Source organism: Stegodyphus dumicola, chromosome 8, assembly GCF_044657685.1.
Source record: "Stegodyphus dumicola isolate Sdum_Otavi_A_Nest chromosome 8, ASM4465768v1".
NCBI lineage: Eukaryota > Metazoa > Arthropoda > Arachnida > Araneae > Eresidae > Stegodyphus > Stegodyphus dumicola.
Window position 1 is genome coordinate 111,895,221 of NC_140775.1, and position 23,186 is coordinate 111,918,406.

Here is a 23,186-nt window from a genome sequence, read left to right on the forward strand (position 1 = left end):
TTTACTTTCTTTTAATAAATTGTGTATTCTTTTTCCTGTAACATTAATGTTTAATGCAAATGTACTTTCATGTAAAATAATATTTCTTTTGTAATTAATTTTTATGTAATTTTCCTGAACATTCGGCGTATTTTTAATATATTTACTAAAATATTTGAAAATTTTAAGTATATAGATTAAAATTTAAAGATACTGAATTAGCATAAAAACTAATGTGTAATTCTGCTTAGAATTGCTGGAATAAATCGAACAGGGACAGCTTCTCCCCCTTGTGATAGTGAGCTGCATCATCCTGAGATTGATTCTGACTGGGCGGAAGATATCGGTCCTGACGAAGAAGACACAGCCGGTGAAGAATCGGTAAGAATTGCTTAGTAGTTATAAACAAAAGCATCATCATAAAAATCAAATTAATCAAATTTTGTGTAAATTTCAGAATATATAAGGAGCCTTCCAGTTTTTCATTGAATCTCCCTTTCTCTGAGTAGATTACAGAATCTTACAATTTTTAATTTTTAGCCTTTCTTAAGTAAAATGGTTCCCAGCAATAAAAGAAATTTATTCGATTAATGAAGTTTAAATTATGCAAATTGAAAACCTGCACTTTTAGTGAATTTTAGCATTTTTTTTTTAATTTTTATTATTATTATTATTATTATTATTATTATTATTATTATTATTATTAAATTTTATTTGACTTAGTGCTGTACCTTAATATACTGTAAATATTTATAGAACATTTTATTAAAATTCAACCAATGTTCAATTAATTAATATTTGCATTTAAACTTGTTTTAATTCAATATATTATACAGTACTGAGTTTATCCATACAATATTATACAGGGTGTTTCATAGATCGTGGGACAAACTTGAAGGGGTATTGGAGCGTACTAAAACATGCATTTTTTTATAGGAATGCAGGGTCTAAAGTGACGGGTTAAGGCAGGAATGCCAAAAAACGACACAAGAGGAAAATGTGTTTATGTACAAAATCAACGCAAAGTGCTTCTTTGTAGCAATACAGTATTCACAATAAATGTTCAAAATTGCGACCAGCAGCAGTAATACATGCTTGGTAATGTCGCAGAAGGGATTGATGAACATTTTGAAAAACGACAGGCATTTCGCGCACACTTGCAGCTGCAATGGATAGTCGTGCAACGACGTCCTCCAGTGAGTCAACGGGAGTCTCGTAAATAATGCTCTTCAGATGACCCCCATTAAAAAAAATCACCCAATCCATCGGCCCGGAAATGTCCCATCCAAGTAATTGCTAACCCACACAATGGTTATGAGCTGGTGTAGCATCATGCTGATACCACATGTGATCATGAACGACAGCCGGAACATCCTGCAGCAATTCCAGTAGCACCTCTTGCAGAAAAATACGATAAGATAAGCCATTTGTACGTGCAGATAAGAGGTATGGACCTATGAGGTAGTCCTTAACAATACCTGCACACACATTCACAGAGAAGCGGGTTTGGAATGCATGTGGACGTGTGCCGTGTGGATTATGAGTTGCCCACATGTGCATGTTGTGGCTGTTGAAGATGCCGTCCTGTGAGAAAGTTGCCTCGTCCGTTAATAGCACATCCGATGGGTGCGCCGCACACTGCTGCAAGAACCAATGACAGAAATGAATCAAAAAGGGTAATTTGTCTCTTGCAAGGCCTTGAACTCTCTGCAAATGGTATGGGTGCAAACCATTTTCATGCAATACTCTCCAAACGGTGGAATGACTTAGCTGCAGACGACGTGCAATAGCTCTTGTACTTGTCTGAGATGATTCATGCACAATGTTCAAAATGCATTCTTCAATGTGAGGCTGTTGTGCACTTCTTCCACTCCTAGTGTCAGAGGTGGCTTCAAATGACCCTTTTTTCACGCAGAGACCGATGCAACCTCTCGAACATTGTGTGCTTCGGCATACGCCTGTTCAGAAATTGTTCCTGGCACAACGGTAGTGCTGCTTTGCCATTCCCATTAGCAGCACCATACATGAGATGCATTTCAGCTTTTTCCCCGTGAGTAAACTCGCCCATCACGCTCGACATCAGAGTTGCGAATGATCCTCTGATGCATCGGATCATGGTTTGTCCGGCTCACTACCGCCCTCTACCGCTGCATTGCCAGTCAATCATAGCTGTAGTTCCTATTACTGTTAGTGTTCCCTTTTTTGAACATTTATTGTGAATACTGTATTGCTGCAAAGAAGCACTTTACGTTGATTTTGTACATAAACACATTTTCCTCTCGTGTTGTTTTTTTGCATTCCTGCCTTAACCCGTCACTTTACACCCCACATTCCTATACAAAAAATGCATGTTTTAGTATGCTCCACCACCCCTCCAAGTCTGTCTCATGAAACACCCTGTGTACATTAATTATTAATTTAATTTTTGCTACATTTAAATTACTTTGATAAATAAAAACTTTTCTTCCTTGCTTGTTAGAATTTTCTCGCTATGAAAGTCTTAGATGATCAAACATTAAAGTACCTATTAATGTTTTGCATTATAACTGTAACTATAATTTAAGCTACCAATAGCTCTTAATTACTCTTTTTAATTTGGGTAATTTTCCTCTCTATTCTAAAAATAGTAATAACGTTTTCTGGACTGCGTCATTTTTAGATCAATCTATACATATGATTTAATAACACTGATGATTTAGCTAATTCAGAACTTAAACCAAAACTTTCTCTTAATAAGTAGCCATATTGAATAACTGTGCACTTTGCTTCTATCTCTGATCTTGCTAAAACACAGCATGATGCTATTCTTCCTATTGTAACACTATCTAATGTAACTATTCTGAAACAGGCAAGATTAGTGTGCCTAGTGGTTTTTGAATTCTTTTTTACTTTGAATAATCATTGATAAATTGTTTTAAATATATTTTCAGGATGAAGATTCCATATGCAACAAGCTTTGCACATTTACTATAACACAAAAAGAATTTATGAATCAGCATTGGTATGTTAATTTTATAAATATGCATCATGAAATTATAATTTAATGCATTGCCATGTGTTTTTAACTCTTAAAGTAACTTTTCGTAATGTGAACAGTTTTATGGACCATCTATGGAATTAAAATTATAAGATATAATTTAATATTTCTATATACCATTAACATATACTTGTATATAAGAATGTATTGGAAAATTCTTCTTATGGTGTGTGTTTAAAAAAATGCCTCAAAATTCTAGACTAAGTCTAGAAAAGTATAGTTTACATTATTTAAAATTTTGCAGTTGTCATAGATTTTGTTAATGTATGTTAGTAGCATACTTTTAACTTCAGTTTAAATTTGCAGAGTGAGGCAGTGTCACAGGATGCACTTTTTTTATATTGACTGAGATAAGGTGCAGGTGACATTGTCTGTCACGTTTGTTGGCTCTTACTGTATATCGGCAATCTGTGATATTTTGGTTTTATTTATTTCGCACCATTGCCATGTCAGTCTGAAGACCAGATAATGAGAAAAAAGGAGACTTTGAATGCTGTATTTTGAATTAAGTGAAAAGGTATTTGTGTTTATTATCTAATGGCATAATAACTGTGCGAGAAGAGTTTAACCCATTTTATCCCAATTTATTTATTTTGTTCAAATTTGAAAAGAATGATATTTTTTAAGGTTAATTAAACCTAAACAAACTGAATATAATAAAATTAGAAATTTTTTTTATATATTATATTAAGAAATTTGTCCTGTCCTCTAAATAGGACACTGGAATAAAGGGGATAAAATTTGCACTTACATGTTTTTAGTGTTCTCTTCGATGATGAAAAGTGATTTCCGTGTACAAATTTTACTTTATTCGACTAATGCTTCCTTATTTACAAGATACACTTTTCAGATGAATTTCACTCTAATCTTGGTGGAAAGGTCCAAAGCAAGCCTGACAAAGTGTTTTGTCACATTTGCCACAGTATGTTTTTGGTTTTCCTTTGCAGCCCTCTCTTTGATAACGACGCCGTTTTTCTCGCTTTAGTAAAAAATGACCAACACTATCTTTACGGATGTCTTCTTTTGCATCAGAAGGTACAGTCCAGATCCTAGGTCTACCTTTTGTTCTTATCACAGTTTCTTTTAGATAAACTGTTGTTACAGCTGTTGTTACAACTGTAATTGCTTAAATTACAGTTGCAGTAGCAACTGTAATTTAAGCAATTACAGTTGTAAATTAATTTAGGCAATTACAGATTATTTCGGATCTTGATGTAAAAAGCAAAAGAAATCTCCATATTTCAAAATACGTTTCATTTGTACAATTGAGGAACTTTCATCAGACCTTCAGTGACTAATTTGAAAATGACTGATCTGAAAGTGACTTAATTTGAAAAATGATATTTAGAGAAGATCTAATCCAGTTCTATAAGTATCTTTTGGAAGGTAAATATGGTCAGTTAAAATTATATGCATGGGGATTTATAACTGTATTTCCAAGTACTTGCCAATGTAAAGGCCATTTTCGAAAATGAAGCACATGAAGTCGCAATACTGATCATTATTATCAGATGACCATTTGCAAGCGATATGAAATATTAACTTTTAACTCCTGTATAATGAAAGAAAAACTTTAGAAAAAGCTATTATACTCATCGCATCAGGACAAAATTTAACTTGATTTATACTATGTTTATTAATAAATGGAAATATTTCATTAATTTAGTTTGGTAAGTGTCAGCAAGATGTGTATAAATATCATGTAAAAATATCACTTTTCATTTTTTAGCCTATCAAGCCTTTAATTTTAGCATCTTGCCCTTTTTGATCAGCAATGCAGTGAATGTACCCGTCATTCAGATATCTAAATTTTAGATATTTGCACAACAGTAATAACAAAAACCTCTTATTTTATCATCACCATTTTAACAATTGTATGATTTGTACAATTAAACTTTTGCCTAAAACTGAACTTTAGTAACATCTAGATAACACTGCATTACTAGATGAATCAATTTTGATTGCTAGAAGCATCTGATTCCACATACTGCGAATTTTGAGTTTTAAGAAGAATGGAGTTTCGTTTCTTCAGATTAAAAGATGAAAAAATAAACACAACACTGCTTTTGCTGTGGTACTAAAAAAAAAAGTTCATTTGAGCAGATTATTATGTGTCAGCAACTTATTTCAGCTATTAAATAACAATAATTTGCAGTTCTTATTCTTGGCTAGTTGCATTTATGAACACTCACTTTAGCAACATTTTTTCATAAATGTTTTTGCAATATCAAAGATTGTTAGAGCATTATAACTTTTACAATCCACATAAATTAATTCTATTTTGATATAAGCTCATATTTGCTTTTTATTGTTATTATTATATCATTATTATTTTTGTTGCCACTCCACAGTGACGCTAAGCTCCTGCATTTTTGAAAATATGCCTAGTAAAAAAGGTTGCACCCTGCTCTAAAGTAGCTAATATGCTTATAACCTAAAATGCCTAAAATTTATTTTTAATTAGCAGTTAACCAATCATAGCATGCAAATTCTACCATAATGTGTATAATCAAGAAAACTCTTACCAAAAGTTTGCAAGAGCATTTAAAGAATCTTGATAGCAAGTCTGATAAGTTTTAAGTAAAATTTGAGGCAGAGAAATTGCTCAAATTTGTTATTCTGTGTAAAGACTGCAAAACTGTGCAAAATTTTCTAACTTAATATGGAAAATTTTACTGGATAATATTATGCTGTGTAGCAAATTGACATAGCAACAATAACTTAGTAGTAGTGATCTTGAGTATCCCATTTGCGTTTGTTAAATGCTACAATTATGTAAGTGTAATATGGGAACTTCATGGTACTGTATATGCACGATATGAATAATTATGTACATGAATTAAAGCAAACATTATCCAAATAAGCCGTAATCACTGCCTAAATTAAAATTAAAAATCAAAATACCCTCCCCTCAAAAAAAAAAAAAAAAAAACTCAAACAAGGATACAAATGAAAATTAAGACAAATTCATGTAATTTTATTAAAGTGGTAATTTATAAAGCAAAGGAAAATTCTTTGCGGAAGGGAAATTATAATAAATAATGACCGTAGGTAGTGGGAGGAACATATGAACAAACTTTATATTTTATTTAGTTTTATTTAGTTCAGTTATGATATTTCACTGTGAGTGGAATTTGGCTATCGATTTTTAACCTACTTCCTGATAATTCCTGAATTCAAACTTTGTGCACCTACTTTTTGTCCTTGACAATGCTGTGTAGTGAAGCAGGTTTTTCATCTCTCTCTCTTTTTTTTTTTTTTTTTTTTTTTTTTTTTTTTTATGTTCAAATTATTTTTTGCACATAGCTTTGTTTAATGAACAAACTAAGAATATCAGAATTTTATTGTTTGCACCATCAAATGAAGCAAGAAAAAAATATCTTTTCAATGAAACTTGTTTTAAATTAATTTCTGAATTTTGGTGAAGTTTTGAGTTACTTGATTTGTTCGACTATTTGACGAAACTTTTTGCCCTCTTTTAAAAGAAGAAAGGTACTTTTAAAGAAGAAAGCTAGGTACACTTAATGACAAATTTGTGATATTCATTTTACATTTTAGCTTCAAGTAAAATGCTTGTTGCATCCAATTTTCAAAACTTCATAATTGTCTTGTAATTTATTGCTTGTGTTTTAATAATGACTGAAAATTTCATCATTGATAGTGTAATAGAGACTAAAAAACAGAAAATAAAATACAGTTAAAAAATATTTTTATGCAGTAAGCTTTTATTTAAAATGGATATGATAATTAATGAACTAAAGTAAGAAAAATAGTTTATTATATAATTTAGTGGGAATAATTGAATAAGTGCATAATAGAATAAAAGATTAAGTATTTTTAATTTTCATTATTTTTTTAACAAAATCCGTCTTCAATTTTATATTGTGAGTAATAAAAATGTGATGCACATAAAGAACGAATTCTATTAATTTAATTGCATTGTCAAATGTTTGAGCTATTGCCTTTTTAAAATTTTCTTTTAATTGTATCATCAAATGCATAAAATCTTATGTAAAAATAATAGTAAAAATATACAAATGTATAAATATGTGCAAATGTAATGTCTTCAAGTTTCATTGTTTTTTATTTTTTGTTGTTTCATTTTAAAATATTACCAAAACTTTGTGGCTCAGAATTTGAGTTGGTTAATTCAAAATTTGTTTTCTCATTCTTGATAGTGTATGGAATCTAGTGGTATGATATTCTAATTTAAATAGTTATAGTGTTATAATATTTTAAATTTAAACTTTAGCAACTATTCCGTTCTGAAGGTATGAGTGCAAAATCATGATACCTTAACATTTTACTAATTTTTTATCTTGAAATGAATTAGTATTGTAAATAAATTATTGGTTGAAATTTTCATTGTAATTATATAGAAAGGTATATGAAATGTATTTAAACTATTCTATTACAGGTATCATTGCCATACTTGCAAAATGATAGATGGAGTTGGTGTATGTACTATATGTGCAAAAGTTTGTCATAAAGATCATGATGTCACATATGCAAAATTTGGATCATTCTTTTGTGATTGTGGAGCCAAAGAAGATGGTAGTTGCCAGGTATAGTAACTATGATTTTGCCTATGATAGTAACTATGATCTAATTATCATCTGAATATTGTTATGTTGGATCAGCCTTTACCTTACTTGGTTGATCCAGAGTTCCTGAGTAATAAACACATTAAAAATCTAGTTTTGAGGATCAGGAAAAGACTTAACATCCTTAAGTATATATCTGATACTGAGTGGGAGGGGGAATTAATCTACTCTCAAATCTGCATGTATGTCACGAATAAGACCCATTTTGGAATATGGTTCAAAAATTTACTTTTTCATTTCTGCTACCAATTTGGCTAAACTTGAGTGTGTTCAATTTAAGTGCTACCCAAATGCTGGCTTATGTAGCAGCTGCCTGGCTGAAATAGCCCTCTTTGAATGTGATGTACAACCACTGAATTCGAGACTCAAAGCTAAATTGTCAAAAAATACTTTAATATATATAGTTATGATACTTTATACTTCTTCATGATTGAGTTTCTAATCAAAGATTGAGAAGAAACAGCCCTTTTTCTTTGGTTTATCTCATGGGTTTAATAGATACATTTGTTAAGAGATACTCACTGAAACTTACTAGAGATCACAGATCATTTCCTTCGATACTGGTATATAGTTGCATAGAATTTTAACCAGATAGTTTAGATTTATATCCTGAGGCCAATCTTGGTAATTAAGGTACAATCACACTACATTAATTAATTAATTAGGGTGCAGTCACACCACTCACCCAAAGGCAAAAATGTATAAAAAGGCAAAGACACTGGATTAGTTCATTAATTCTAATGATAAGTAGCACTAGCAAAGTAAATCTCTGCAGTTGAACATAAGTGCTGAGTGAACAATTTGTACAAATTGAAGTAATTCTTGCATTTCCTTAAATTTGTATTCCTTGAAGATTTAACTTGAATTTAATTGCAGATAATTACCGAGGTAATTAGATTTTTTTAGTGTAGTTTACATGAGATGAGATCACTTGGGGTCATGTAATATGAGGTAGCGAATTAGGATGTTCTACCATGAAAGCATAATGAATTTGTGAGCAAAATTTGTAACAAAATAAAATAATAAAATAAGACTTCTTGGCATCCATTTTCACACAGGCTTAAACCTCTTGTACCAAAAAACAAACAACCCCTTCTCACCAAAAAAAAAAAAAAAATATTTACCAGATTACCTTTGGCAGATTGTACTGAAAACTTTAAACGGCATTCCCTTTAATGCCCTTCAGGTTTCCACTGATGACAGTAAAAATAAACTTGGGAGTTGCAGTAGTGGAGTCTTCATTAGAGCGCCTATTAGTAGCTTTATATTGACTAGAAAAACCTGGTCACTATTCTGTTCTTCAGTCTGAACTTATAGCAATTGAGGAGGGCCTTAAGGTTATATACACTTGCACTGCCTACAAAGGTATTTTGATTTTGACTGATAGTCACAGTTCTATCCAGCATCTGCAAAATTAGCCTCGTATTGGTGATTCTCTATTTTTTGTTTTTACTGCAAAACCTCTCTTCCGATAATGATGCACTTCTGCAATGGATCCCTTCTCATAGTGGCCTTAGTAGCTTTGGTTAGATCCAAGCAAATAAAAGCAGAATGCAGATTATTGGAGTTATTGGTATGAATTTGGTTTAAAGCTGAATCTATGGCATTCGTTGTCGATTTATTCGGGATGAATCCAAATTGATTATTGCTGATAAATTCTATTTTTATTAGATGATGTCGTAGACGATTTGCTATTATTCTTTCTAAGACTTTTCCTATTGCCGGTAATAAGTTGATTGGTCTGTATGATTTTGGAGTATTTGCATCTGCGCTTGGTTTGCTAAACAAAATGACTTGACCAGTTTTGAAATGAGTAGGAAATGTGCTTAATTGTAGGCACTTATTACTGAGATCTAAGAAAAGAGTTCGATCAATATAATGAATAAGTTGGACTATTTGGTTAAATATTCCATCTGGTCCTGGTGCCTTATTTTTTGCTAAATTTTTTATTATATTAGAGATTTCCTTTAATGTAAAGGGAAAGTCATCCATTGTATCTGGAGCTGTATTATTATTTCTGACGTACGATTGTTCAGCAGTATCTTCTTGAGAGGAGTCTTGCAGAAAAACTTGTTCCATGATATTAGAAAGAGTTATTAAAGTTGTGTCTTGATCTTGATGTTGAGATTGATTGAGGTTTGAAGTGATGGAGATTTGGGTTGGTTTAAAAACTTTGTTCATACAGATCTTGTAAATATTTCCATATCTTTCTGTGTTTTTGGTACAATAATCTCTCCAGCATTTATTTTTAGCTGATAGTATCATTTTTTTATGCATTGCTTTTCGTTGTGAGTATATAATGTAAAATTTATCTTTCAGTTCTTGAAGGGAGGCTTTTTTCATTTTCCTATAGAATGCTCTTGTTTTGTTTCTCTGTATCCTTAATTCTTTAGTCCACCAGTTTAAGTTAAGTTTATTATTTGGTTCTTGGGTTATAAATGATTGTTTGCAGCAGTGCTGTATGAATATTGTAAGGTTTTCTATTGATTTATTAAGTGTGATTTTATCAGATGAATTATTGATTTCCCGATGGATCTTGAAGAGATCTTGTTTCAGGAGCTGATTAAAAATTTTAATAGATCTTGAATTAATTTTAAATCGATGAGTTAAGGTTATTTCAAAATTAAGATCTATTCTGAATGAGATTATTTTATGGTCAGATAGCGATATGGTATCTAAAACTTCCCATGATAAAATTTTGTTAGCTATTTGATATGAGGTTATAGTTAAGTCAGGCCATCCACGTCCATGTATTGTTTCATACGTAGGTAGGCTGTTATCATTATTATAAAGAATAAAATTATGCTCCGCTATAAAATCTTCGACATGCTCACCTCTTGTATCAATGTTATTATATCCCCATATTGTATGGTGGGCATTAAAGTCGCCTCCTATTACGTGTTGATATTTTGAATGTTTCCTTATTATTGAAGAAAGGGCTTTAATGTTATTTTCTAAATTTTTTAATGGCGATGCATAGGAGGTGATGATAAGTTGATTTTCTTTATTATTTAATAATATGGAAACTATATCTTTACTTGTAAAGATTATTATTGGACATAAATATTTGTTATTGATGATGATAGCTGATCTGACTGAAGATTTATCTGAAGATTCATATTGAATACAGTTCCAACAGTTTGGTATTCCGCTAACTTTTCCATTGACACAGTAGGGTTCTTGTATGAGGATTATGTCTGGATTGAGCTCAGTTGAAATTTGGACCAGGTTTGTCATAGAAGAGGGGGCTCTTTGAAGGTTAATTTGTTGTATTTTGAGAGTCGAAAATTCTGTATTTTTAATTAGTATTGGTGACATATTAATTATATTATTTCGGTGAATTAAAGTGAAGAAGTGGTATTAACTTGTTAATGGTAAGGATGAAATTAATCTAAGATGTCATATTCGGTTCTTGTAATTACTTTGGTCACTTCTTTTTGATATATTGGGAAGTTTGGTGCATAAGCAGGATGATATGTATTAAGGTCCGTATTATATTGGCATCATTATGTAATTTGCAGTTTATACATAAGGGACTTTCTGCTTGGCATTCTTTGATATTGTGATTGCTGCCACAGAATGCACAATAGTTTCTATGTTTGCAGTTTCTGACTGAGTGTGAAAAGTCTTGACATATGAAACATTGACGTAATCCAAAAAATTCTGCGATTTTGTGACTTCTCCAGCCGTAGTTAATATTATTTTGTTTCATTAGTATTTTGAAAGCTAGAGGAGAGCATTCAATTACCCATTTTATTCCATTGTTTCTTTTGTCATTTATTTTAAAAGTGGGTATGAATTCATTTTCATCCAAATTACTTGCTTGTTTAATTATTTCAGTGACATCTTCTGGACCAGTATTGTTAAGTAGATTGTTTATTGTGCATTTAGGTTTTCTTTTGGAAGGTATTTTGAAAGAAACTAAATTATTGATATTTTTATTGCTTTCCAATGTGGAATTAATCTTGAGTATTTCTTCTTTGGTATTGCATGAAACCGCAATACCACCTTTTCAGATATGTGAAATCTTTTGAATTTTTACACGAGTTTTGGAAACTGGATTGTATTTTTCTAAATTATCTTGCAATTCACGATTCGTCATTTGTGCCTTTGGGATAATAAGAAGTGTTGGAGTCTGTCTTTTAGTTGGAGCTTTATTTATTTTGGTTACTTCTGCATAAGATCTGGATCTTTCCTTTTGTATTTGGTCATGAGATATAGGAGATATAAATGCTTTATTGATATTTTGATGATAAATAAAACTTTCTTCATTTCGTGGTAAAATCTGCATGTCGTTGTAACCTATGGGTGGATTATTGTTTGCATCCTGGATATAATTTTGTTGCAGAGGACGACTTTTGTTTGATGTTGAAATCCTTTGCTTGTTTAAAGATATATTTTGTAAACTGGTTTCGTATTCATAGTTAGAACTGATTGGTGAGAGAGCTGCGTCATCATAGAATTTTCTTGTTTGACAGCTAATAGGTGAAGTTGCTGAATCCATATATTTCTTAGAATTGATATGATGACTAATATCATTAGAACTTTTTATTTCATTATCTTTACATGAGAGTGAAGATGAATGCGAGTTTTTTGCAGCAAGTTTTGAATCTTTTATAAAATCAATCAAAGATTTGATTTTTAGATATAAATTCTTAGAGAGATCTCTTTTGCCAGATATTCGAGTTTGTAGTAATGAAATGCATTCATCATAAGCGTTTTGAATTTTTTGATCCATATTATCAGTATTATTAATTGTGCTTTGTGAATTAGCATCAGTATTGCAAATCCTTGAAAGTTTAAAACGCTGAAGAACAGCCGTTGGATCAGTCGAATGATAGGTATCAAGTGATGTTAAACTTGAAGATCTAGAGTTTTGCATTATAGGGTTGGAAGCAGTAAAGAAATGTAAATCTTATTTATTTTATTTTAAATACTTTATGAGTTCAGTTGAGAAATATTTTTTTTTATTTATTTAATAAGACTATTTATGTATCTACTATATATTAATACATATTAAATAAACAGTTGATATTAAATACCGAAAGTTTCAGTTGTTGTAAAAAAAATATAAGGATTAAAGATATTAAATTAATATTTATTTTTAATGTTTATGTTACATTAAATTACATGAGAAAAGTTGAGTTGTCTATATCCTTGTTATGTTATATTATTATAAGAAAGATAACGTGAAATATTTTAATAAAAAGTTTTTCAATATATGTAATACAAATCTTATAAAGGAATTATTGCATTACCTATATTAAAACTGATATGTCAACAATGTTTTTCTGTGAATTTTAAAATTAAATATTAGTGAAAATTAAATATTTTAGTCAATATATTTAGAAAAAATATCACAGAAATTTATATAAAAATTATATATTCTGAAAGAGAAAAATTTGCTCTATCTGGTACTGTAATTCTTGATACAATATGTTGAGTTTCACAGAGAAATAAGCTATTTAAAAGATTTGGCTGCAGTCGTTGTAATATTAGTCTAACATTGAGTATTGTTAAATTTTAATAACTTACAAACTTGATAACTTTGAATGACAATATCTTTACAGTCCTTGGTGATACATTCCTAAAGATTATATCCTCTTATGTATCTTTTTTAGGGCTTTAAAATGATATAAAAATTTTTCACCTCAGACACCTATTTACGCAATTCAATTTTCTCGCTTTAGGAGCTCCTAAAAATATGTTCAACACAGTTCAATAATTCACTTTTTCTCTTATAAGTGACAGTATGAATTTGCCCAAGGCATTCTCCTTAAAAACTGGGAAAACTGGGCAAATTCATATTCTCTTATAAGTGACAGTATGAATTTGCCCAGTTTTCCCAGTTTTTAAAGAGAATGCCTTGGGGAATGGGTAGAATCTTGGACCCAAGGCTATGGCAGCCAGCTCTCTTACCATCATACCAACAGAGTGTCTTTTATATGAAATGCAAATTGCAATACATGTGCAGTAGGCTGTCTAGTGAAAAATAGTCCCATCTATGTAGGAAATAAAGTCAGAACTCTCTATGTAGCATTAGTTTATGAAGGAATAATACTATACCATATCCCCCTCCCCGGTCCATTTGGCATTGTTTTGAACATCTGGATTTAAAAGGTAATTTATTTTGTATCCTAAGTTACTGGGAATTAATTTATATAATAATAGGTTTGTTGTAACTGTTTAGCTTAAAACTGTTCAAAGCTTTAACAAAAATCTAAATGTGAAGATCAACTGCAGTTTTGTGCTTTTTTATATTTATTTTTTAATTTTTCAGTATTTTAGCATTTTTAATGAAATTTTAAGCTCAGATCCAAAATTTATTAAATTTATGCTAGCAAACAATGTTTAATTAGTTATTATATACAAAAGTATATAACTTCACCAATTTATATTTTTATTGCTTAATAATTTTTATGGATAAAATTTTAAAACAGTGATTGACATTCTGTAGAAATTCATAGCATTTTATTTAATGATTACCAGAAAAAAAGCGGAACTTTTAAAATGTTTGAGCTGAAACTTTCATAATAATAATATAATTATTATTACTTGTTTTAAAAGGATAATTTTCTGTTTATTATAAAATTATTTTCCTCTGAGCTATGCAGCAAAATATTTTTTAACCTAATTTTCATTTTCATGTTTGTGTTTTTTATTTTTAGGCTCTTTTAAAAAGAAGCCCTAAAGTTACCAATGAAAATAATGCACCACAGCCTTCTACTACTGGCTTCTCTTTTGGGTCAGATTCCATCTTACCTAGCTCATTGCGGAGACGACCATCTTCTCCGACAGCTTCTGGTGCTGGTGCTTCTAATGGAGAACAGCTGCGTAGTCAGTCATCCGAAAGCAAAAAGACAACTGATGAGACTCTTAAACACAAGCAGACTTTGGCAAGACAGCTGGAGGTGTGTGTTTCACAACTAAAGAACTTTTTTTAATGCTGTGATTGTAGCTAATTTAAATTATCAGTTGAGGTCAAGAAAGTTCTGATTCAAGTTCTTCAATATTTTGTGCATAAAATTTTACTGGAAAATTTTTGTCTTACCCTGCTTTTGTAATTTCTATGGTAAATTGAATGCTGTACAAAGTGATACAATTCATCTGTTAGTTTTAATCTGCTGAATTTGTAGTTCTTTTCTAATGAATGAAATGGGAAAAGGAGAATTTGTGTTTTTAAGTATTACATCTAACTATATAAAGTAACTATAAAAATCTTTTTCATGTTACAAAATTCTGTTACATTTAGAAAAAAAGAGATCATGGCCAAGTAAATTTTTTTTTCATCTCCTTGTAAATGCTTTTTGTGCCTAGAAAGAAAACTGAGCAAAATTCCAATTTCATGCAATTTTTTTTTTTTTTTTTTTTTTTTTTTTTTGAAAAATTTCTTTAAATACAGAATTTATAACCTCTTTTATTCTGTTGTTCATCAATATTTTGGTATCCAAAAGATATGTGGAGTGTAATTTTCTTCTAATGTAATCCCATAGGAAAAGTCTAAAAGTTTGTGTAGAATGGTTAAAGTAAGTACAATTAAGACAGGTGGACAAATACTGTTAACTGCAAACCAAGTTCTCTCTCTCTCTTTTTTTTTTTAATTGCATTATTTGGGCAGGGCCTTGATGATCTTTTGCATTGTCCCTTCTGTTTCCATGACATGATGCGGGAAACACCTATTTCCAACAGTTATGCCGAACACATTATCTGTACCATTTGGTTATCAAATTATTTTATTGACATGGTTTCATTTCCATTATTGCTGTTTATTTTAGTAATTTACAATCGCTGGGTAGAAAAGAGATGAAAATGTTGCACTAGATTCTATAGTAGGTTGGCTTAAGCAATTAGAAGGGCTGTCGACTCCCCCCCCCCTTTTTTTTTTTTTAATTGGTAGAAGACTATTGTACTCAATCTTTCTCTCTGAAAACATAAAATTTAGGAACTAGTAAACCTTTCTCAGTCTAAACACCAAAATCCTAGAAAATAATCCCCCCAAAGTTTCAAACTGTTATAAACTTTTAAGTATTAATGGAATGCTCTTTTTATTTCTGTTATTAATTCTTATAATATTATGTTATTTAAAAAAATTAGAAGTAATACACAATTTCATATTTTAAAGAATTTTTTTTTTAATTTATTTTGTTCAATCTGATTGCACTTTTCTGCCAGTTCTTTTACAACTTATTTGTGATAATTAGCATAAAAACATATTAAATATAAAAATCTAACATTGCATATCTTGAACTAATAAAAAATTATCATAATTTAAATTTTTATTCATGATTTGTGTTTGTGAAATATTAAAGTACATTAGAAGGAAATAGAGATCAAACCAGCAATATATGGGAGAGATCTTATAATGTGTGTTCGTCTTTAAAATTAAAAAATAATAGTCAATAAATAAAATTTTAAAAAGTCATTCTGAAAACATTTTTTGATTATGATAAACCATTTACTCAGTGTCCCTGATTCTAGGTTTTTATATTTTCTGTCAATTATAAATAAATGCTATTGCCTTAAAAACATTTTTCACAAATATATTTTTAGCAGTAAGAGAATTATGGTACAATAAAAGTAGTGATGCTGCGAGCTAGATTCAAACTGGGAACTTCTCATTTAAGGCACAGTATCTTATGATGTTGCTGGTACTTTTAAACCAATTTGGAGAACTTAAGTAGTATGAATGTAAATTGATCTGCTTTCCTTTCTCATTACAATATTGGGCACATTAAGTGTTAGCCAAGATATTCACATCAAAATTAACTGCTACAATTATGCTGAGTTTATGTGAAATTAATGTTCATAAGCTTTCCGAACATAATATTTTAACATGTCTTACATAGCAGTATCTTTAGATCATGCTCCTTTGTAAATATGAATGTAATAATTTAAGGACCACATGTGGTAGAATTTTCAGTCCAATGTGTAATAATATTAAAGGTTGCTGAAATAAATGTATCATTGTACTTTAATTAAAAATGTTTTGATTTAAAGTTTTATATTTGGTTTAAAAAACTGTTTGATTGTTGTATTTTTTTTTTTTTTTTTTTTTTTTTAAAGGCTTCAAAAGATGTTCTCTTGAATTTTATGGTAAGCTGAACGTTTATTTTTCAATAGCTGCAATTCATTTGATTGATTAGTTTCTATTATTTATTTAGTTTGTTATTTGATTAATTGATGCTTATTATTGTGATATGTTGTCAAATATATCACTGAAACTGCTGCTTACATTGTTACAGTATTCTATGTACACATTCATCATTTTTTTTTAACACTGAATGTTTTTCTTTCTGTAGGCTACTACAAACATAGCTTCCACAGTGTTAGAGCTACTGCAGTATCTGATGCCTGCAATAAGTCAATCTTGCCAACGAAATTCTCCAATAGGGAGCTCTATAAGAGCACAAAATGCTTTGTTAGAACTTCATACTCAGGATAAAGTGTTTGATCAGAGTGATCAATTAATGGTATGTAGGCAGTTTGTGTGTATATATACAAATTATTTGCATGTTGTCATTTAAGATTGCTAATTGAAAATTTTTACTTTTATTGTCCATATGAAAGTATAACTAATTTATACAAATCCTGTGTGTCTTGAAAATCTGCAGGACTGTATTATAAATAATTTAATTCAAATTATTTCATAAACTCCCTTTTTCATTTCATTAATTGAAAATCTGTTAATAGAAATCAAATTATTGTAAAAAATATAATCTTTTATTATTAAGGTATGGTCGATTGTATTAGCAGTTTAATAAAATTAAAAATATGAAATCTTGATTTATGACATAATGAAGCATTTATTATCTAAAGGGTAACAAAATTTACAAAAAAAAAAAAAGCTTAATAATTATTTGTTTAATTTATTAAACATTTCTTTCAATGTAAGTTGTTTAAGCTGCTTTCTTGTGCTGGTAATTTTTCTTTAATTCTGTAGACAGATGTAACAGTTCCATTGTTCAAGTCCTGTAATTGCTGTGTCGAGAATTCCAACTAACTTGTCAATCGAAATTTCTTCGTTTTCAATAACCTCTCTGTCAACCCTTCTTCACTATCATAGTGGTATTTTCTGATTCTAGAACCATATTGCAGATTTCATGTCCATTAATTGATTGATAATTGGGGCAATGTCATCACAATGAAAAACTTCTGTTATATCATCTTCATTTATTACCGCTTCTCCACATTTCTTTAAAAATTTTATTAATTGGAAAATTCAACCTTTGGTTTGCAATATAGAAATTCTGCTTTATATTTGCATTTCATCTTGATCACTATTCCGATACCCATAGGCTGAATGATGGACGTACAATTTGGAGGAAAAAATAATAAGGATACATTGCCTTTCACTAAAACTTTAAGTGAAGTATGATCCGAACAGTTGTCTACAGTCAGTACAATTTTTGCATCATCAGGTAAACCAACCAAATTCTGCTGAGCCTCGGTATGAAATGATTTTCAAGACAATCATTCATTAACACTTGTGTCGTCCGTGTTCTTTTATTTACATGATATATAACAGGAAACTTATTACTCCTTTAAATGCTCAAAGTTATGCATTTTTTCCGATTACAAAAACTTTACATTTCTGTGTTCCTGCTGCATTTATGTATGCTAAAATTGCTAGTCTCGTTTTGGAATCTTTGACAAGAATTGTAGCCTTTTCTGTAGAAGTTGTCAAGGTATTTTGCAGTACATATTGCCAGAAAAGACCACTTTCATCAGCATTGTAAATTTGTTCTGGAGAAAAATTTTAACTGTTAATGAGTTCATCTGCAAATAGTTCAGCAGCTTCAGTATCAGCTAGAGTTTTCACCTGAAATTTTTAATTGCTTTATACCATGCCATTTCTAAATTTCGTTAACCAACTTGTCGAATATATGCACTCAGTATTTAAGTTCATTTCTTCATGAAATATTTTGGCTTGAGCCATTATCATTGAATCCACCTGTGGCACGCCTTCGCTGTGACACTATCTGACCTATTCAATCATCACAGTGTCCTGGTCGTCACATTTAGCATAAGGAATTAATTTTTCTGTTATTCGTTGCAAGTAGGGTGTCGGAAAAAAAAAAAAAAAATTTTTTTTTAAATGTCATATATGCTTTTCCAATGTCATACTCCTCACATAATTTGAGACGGGTATACCTTCATCCATTTTTTCAGCAAGTCTGCTTTTTGGTTAATGGACAAGAAACATGTTTTCACTTCATAAATCCTATTGCAGCTCCAGAGTTAGAAACTCTTTTCGACATGATCAAAAGCTGAAACTTTAATTTTCATCAAATTGCTGTGATAAACACAGCCTGCAAAAAAAAATTAAGCTGGTTCAAATCAGAAATTTAAGGAACAGCGCAATATTGGCTGAAATTCCTTGGATTCAGTAGAGTATAATTTTGGCCTAGCTTGGTAGCATCCGCTATAATTATTGGCTATGTGTCGTGAGATTGGGGACGAAAGACAAGTTGTTCCATTGAATTTTTTATTGCTTCTATAGCGCATTGAGACGATTAAGCCTGATTGTATTAGTTAAGTTATTTATTATACTTGCGTCTATTTTTTGCACATGCTTAAGGCTTATCTGAATCCTGAATAAATAAATTCCCACATATACATAAGGCTTTTTGAGGGCCGGTGCTAGATACCTTACCGCCTGATGCAATCTCTGTGGGTACTGAATTCTGCTAACAAGTGCCTAAGTTCTAAATTTTGGATAGCAGTGCTTTTCCTAAATTATAAAAATATTTACATCCTTTCATTTTGCTGCTCGGAGCTTCTCTAAATTTCATAAATCTCATCTTTGATAAATTCTGCCACCTGGTGCAGCCATACGAGCTCTGGTGCCGATTCTGGGTCTACGTGAAAAACAAATCAGTTATTCTTTTGGCCCATCGATATCATCAACAAAATTTATTTTTAGCGTAGGGAAAGAAACTTTCGTCAAATTTTTCCTTGTTAATATTTCTTAGCGCATTTAAATATTAAATCTGTAATCATTGCCAAGTGCAAGAATGTCAACGTAAAAGGTTACCATACTCTTTGTACTAATATAAAAAATTGTTTGGGCATCGCTGCATGAGTCATTGCTCAAGTTGTCATGTGTTGATAAACATGCGGTGATGAAAATAAAATACAGTCAAAAGTCTTTAATCTGAAATGATCTATAATCCGGATCTCAAAGCTACAAACTTTCTGCACATGTGCATTTATGCATGTGCATAATACGTTTACACATGCGCGTTTAATGTATAACGGATAGTATAAACTAATCTAAAATTATCTATTTCAGTTAATGTTGCAGATTGCGTTGTTCCTTAATCTTCTAATTGGATCTGGCTTATTATTTTTTGCAGGCTGTTAGAGCAATTTCATAAAAGTAAGCTTGAACTTTCGATTATGTCAAAAAGAATTTCCGATTCTGCAGCTGCAAAGGATCTACAAAGCGAAAGCATGTTTCGATGTCCATCAAACAAAAAGTGGAATTGCTGCAAAAAATGGATAAAGGCATATCCTTAGTTTCTCGAACCATTCCAAAATCTGTTTATCAATTTCACGCTGCTCTGCGGGGGGGGGGGGGACGTCGCGGTGCTCAACGAACTGAAAGTTGATCTGTCAGCACTATCCTTATCATCAGGGCAGATGTTTTTATTTTATTCAGCTTGTAATTCCTTACTAAATGTAGTATTTCATTTCGATGTACTCTGATATGATTTAAATCAAATTCCTCATCATTATAAATATCACAAATACACATCAAATAGTTTTCTGGTTGCAATTTTCTAATTTTGACTATGTGTAATGTATGCTTTACGCATGTGCACGTTGTAAGAAATGTTTAATAAAGTAAACAAATAAATATTAAGTTTTTTTTTTTGTGTGTGTGTGTGTAAATTTTGATACCCTTTAGATCATAATTGCTCTTTATTTCATAAATTACAGTTTCATATTTTTGATTTTATAATTTCCACGTGCCATCTTACCAGATTTAAACTGATGATCTCTAATCTGGAAAAACTGATAATCTGGAATTGCGGAAGTCCCGACGAGTCCAGATTAAAGACTTTTGACTGTATTATAACTAATGATTCGCCGGGTTGGCGTCAGGGATATAAAGTATTAGTAGGAGTAAAATCAACCATGTTTCTTTATAGAATGCTTCGATTTGAGATCACAGCTATGGAGCCAAATTTTTGCTCACATTAATTTATGCTACATTATTGTTTCTTCAGTAACGAGGTATTTATTTAGTGCCGAAGGAAAATTAAGAATCAGGACTTTCCACATTTTTCCGGATTTTAGATTGTTCCAGATATTGGACTTCCGGATCTCGAACTTTGTACTGTATCCATACAAATTCTTTAGAATACATCATCTTGAAGTGATGAGTGCTTGAAATGAAGTCTGCAAGTATCTGGGCACTGTGACTGTAGAAGTTTAAACACAGTACTTCAAAATTGGAAGTTTATGTGGCAAAATTTCAATAGACTTTCTGACTGTGTAAAACACAGGTTCTCAAACCTATGCCGGTGGGCACCATGGCACCCACCAATCATTTAATGTGCACCCATGCCTGTGCAGTCACAATAAAAATGTTTTAGTTTTCAATGAAATTCTATGTGAAAGTTTTCTCATTTTTTATGAAATGTAAATGGTGCTTGCCATCCAACAGCTATTTTAGAATGTGCTCTTAGGGACAAAAAAGGTTGGAGATCCCTGATGTAGAGTATGTAGTTACCAGGCATTGGATTGATACGTTCCTACTACTTGCTCTTTTGGAAGAACATCCAGGTATAGAAAATGACCAGAAAGACCAAAAGCACCTATAGATGAAAATATGTGATATTTGAGTTTTATAGAGAGGAAAAAGATCATTGAGAAACTTATGAAGAAATAGCAGAAGCTAAAATGAACTTACCAATACCATTATCGCGATAATGTGTGTAATATTCACTAGTATTTTATCAAATGTTAACTGGAAAAGAAGAATTTGTGCTTGATGGCTCTCTCACAACTTAAAGCAGCTTAATTGAAATGAAGATTTGATAATAACAGTAAAAAATTGCTATCTTGAGTAATCACAGTTGATCAAATGTGGAATAATAACTTTGAACCAGAACTGAAATTTTTTTTGAGAAATCCATCCTCCCTACGACCTCCTAGAGTTTTGACATGAATAATAATAGTTTAAATAAATGATGATCTTTGCTTATGATTTACCAAGAAATTATTTAAAAAAAAAAAAAAAGATTTCAGTGTGGAAAAGATGTGCCTGCAGCACATAATGCAAGCAAGAAAAATGTATGCCTCCCTCCACATGGCTGGATTTAGACTTGATAGGGCCTTAACCTACTAGAGATATGGGGCCCTTTGTAAGTCCAGATATTATATATCAGTGCCAAATGTGATTTTCAGATATCTAAAGGGTTTGGGGGGGGATCCCCAAAAAAGTGGGGGCCCTATAGCTTGTGTAGCTTATATGTAAATCCTGCACTGTCCTTCCTAAAAAAAGCTCTTCTTAGGAATGCTAATGCATACATGTGCATGGAAAGACTGTAACAAATCTATTGATCAAGTACTAATGGGAGTTTTCTGCCATAAAGTCTATGCATGAGCTTTGCAGACTTTATCTTTTTCCTCAATTTGAAAACGTTTCTATGTGAATTACATTTTTCCTCCTTGAAAGTGATTTTTTCTGCAGTTTGATGAGTGAAAAAAAGTAATATTTTGCAAGGAATAATAATTTTTCTGAGACATTCAATTCTGGTAATGGAGAAGTAAAGGAGCCACATGAAAGGAAACGAAATAAAATAAGTCAGGGAGGGGCAAAAAATTGACGTTTTTTAAATAACCTTTGAATTTTTCTTTTATAACTGTTATTTGCTTTTAATATAATATGGTCCTTGTAGTAATTCACAAAAACAGAATTTTTTTCCTCTGTTTCTTACCGAGCTAATTAGCGCACAGTGGACGATTTGAAATCTATCAAACTGTTACACACACATAATTTAATAATGTAATATAAGAAATGAAATTACTGATAAAAAATACATCATTGCGTGTTTTTGTTTCAATATAGTTATATTTTTAAATAAAACTAATTTTTGTTTCTAGCGATTCACATTTTTTTAGACCAAAAGGATACATGTTGCTTGACAGCTGCAATTATTAGACCAGAGAGCCATAGTTTGCCCATGCCTGATAGATATTGTTGAGTGCGTATGGGTTCATTATGGTTTGAATGCGTTATGATTTCGTCTCATAAAAAATAAATAAAATTTATTATTATAACAACAAATAAAAAAATAATTAAATTTCCTTAGATATCTCACAGTAGTTATCTTTTAAACTACTAAAAACCTTCAACAGAACTAATTCAAAATTAGAGAAACGTAGAGAAAGCTAATTCGTAAATTCACTACAGTAAACTAACAGTGTTTTTCTAAACCAAATTGAGCTGAGGTGTTCTTTCTCTGGCTTTTTTAGCTTTTTAAATTCGCCACATGAGATTGTTCTAGCAATTTCTTGAATTTAGAAAGAGATATTTATTTATTAAATGTTAAATG

The 23,186-nt window shown here is 30.9% G+C and overlaps 1 protein-coding gene across 2 annotated transcripts in view; it reads left to right on the top strand.

Moving 5' to 3' along the window:
* poe (E3 ubiquitin-protein ligase-like protein poe) overlaps positions 1 to 23,186 on the top strand; it is a 281,770-nt gene that overhangs the window by 177,972 nt on the left and 80,612 nt on the right. For both annotated transcript variants that reach the window (XM_085822285.1, XM_085822286.1), the window contains exons 39-44: positions 231 to 360; positions 2,910 to 2,980; positions 7,434 to 7,581; positions 14,289 to 14,531; positions 16,684 to 16,713; positions 16,920 to 17,090. In XM_085822285.1, coding sequence (XP_085678411.1) covers positions 231 to 360; positions 2,910 to 2,980; positions 7,434 to 7,581; positions 14,289 to 14,531; positions 16,684 to 16,713; positions 16,920 to 17,090 — 793 coding nt within the window. The remainder of the gene's footprint in view (positions 1 to 230; positions 361 to 2,909; positions 2,981 to 7,433; positions 7,582 to 14,288; positions 14,532 to 16,683; positions 16,714 to 16,919; positions 17,091 to 23,186) is intronic.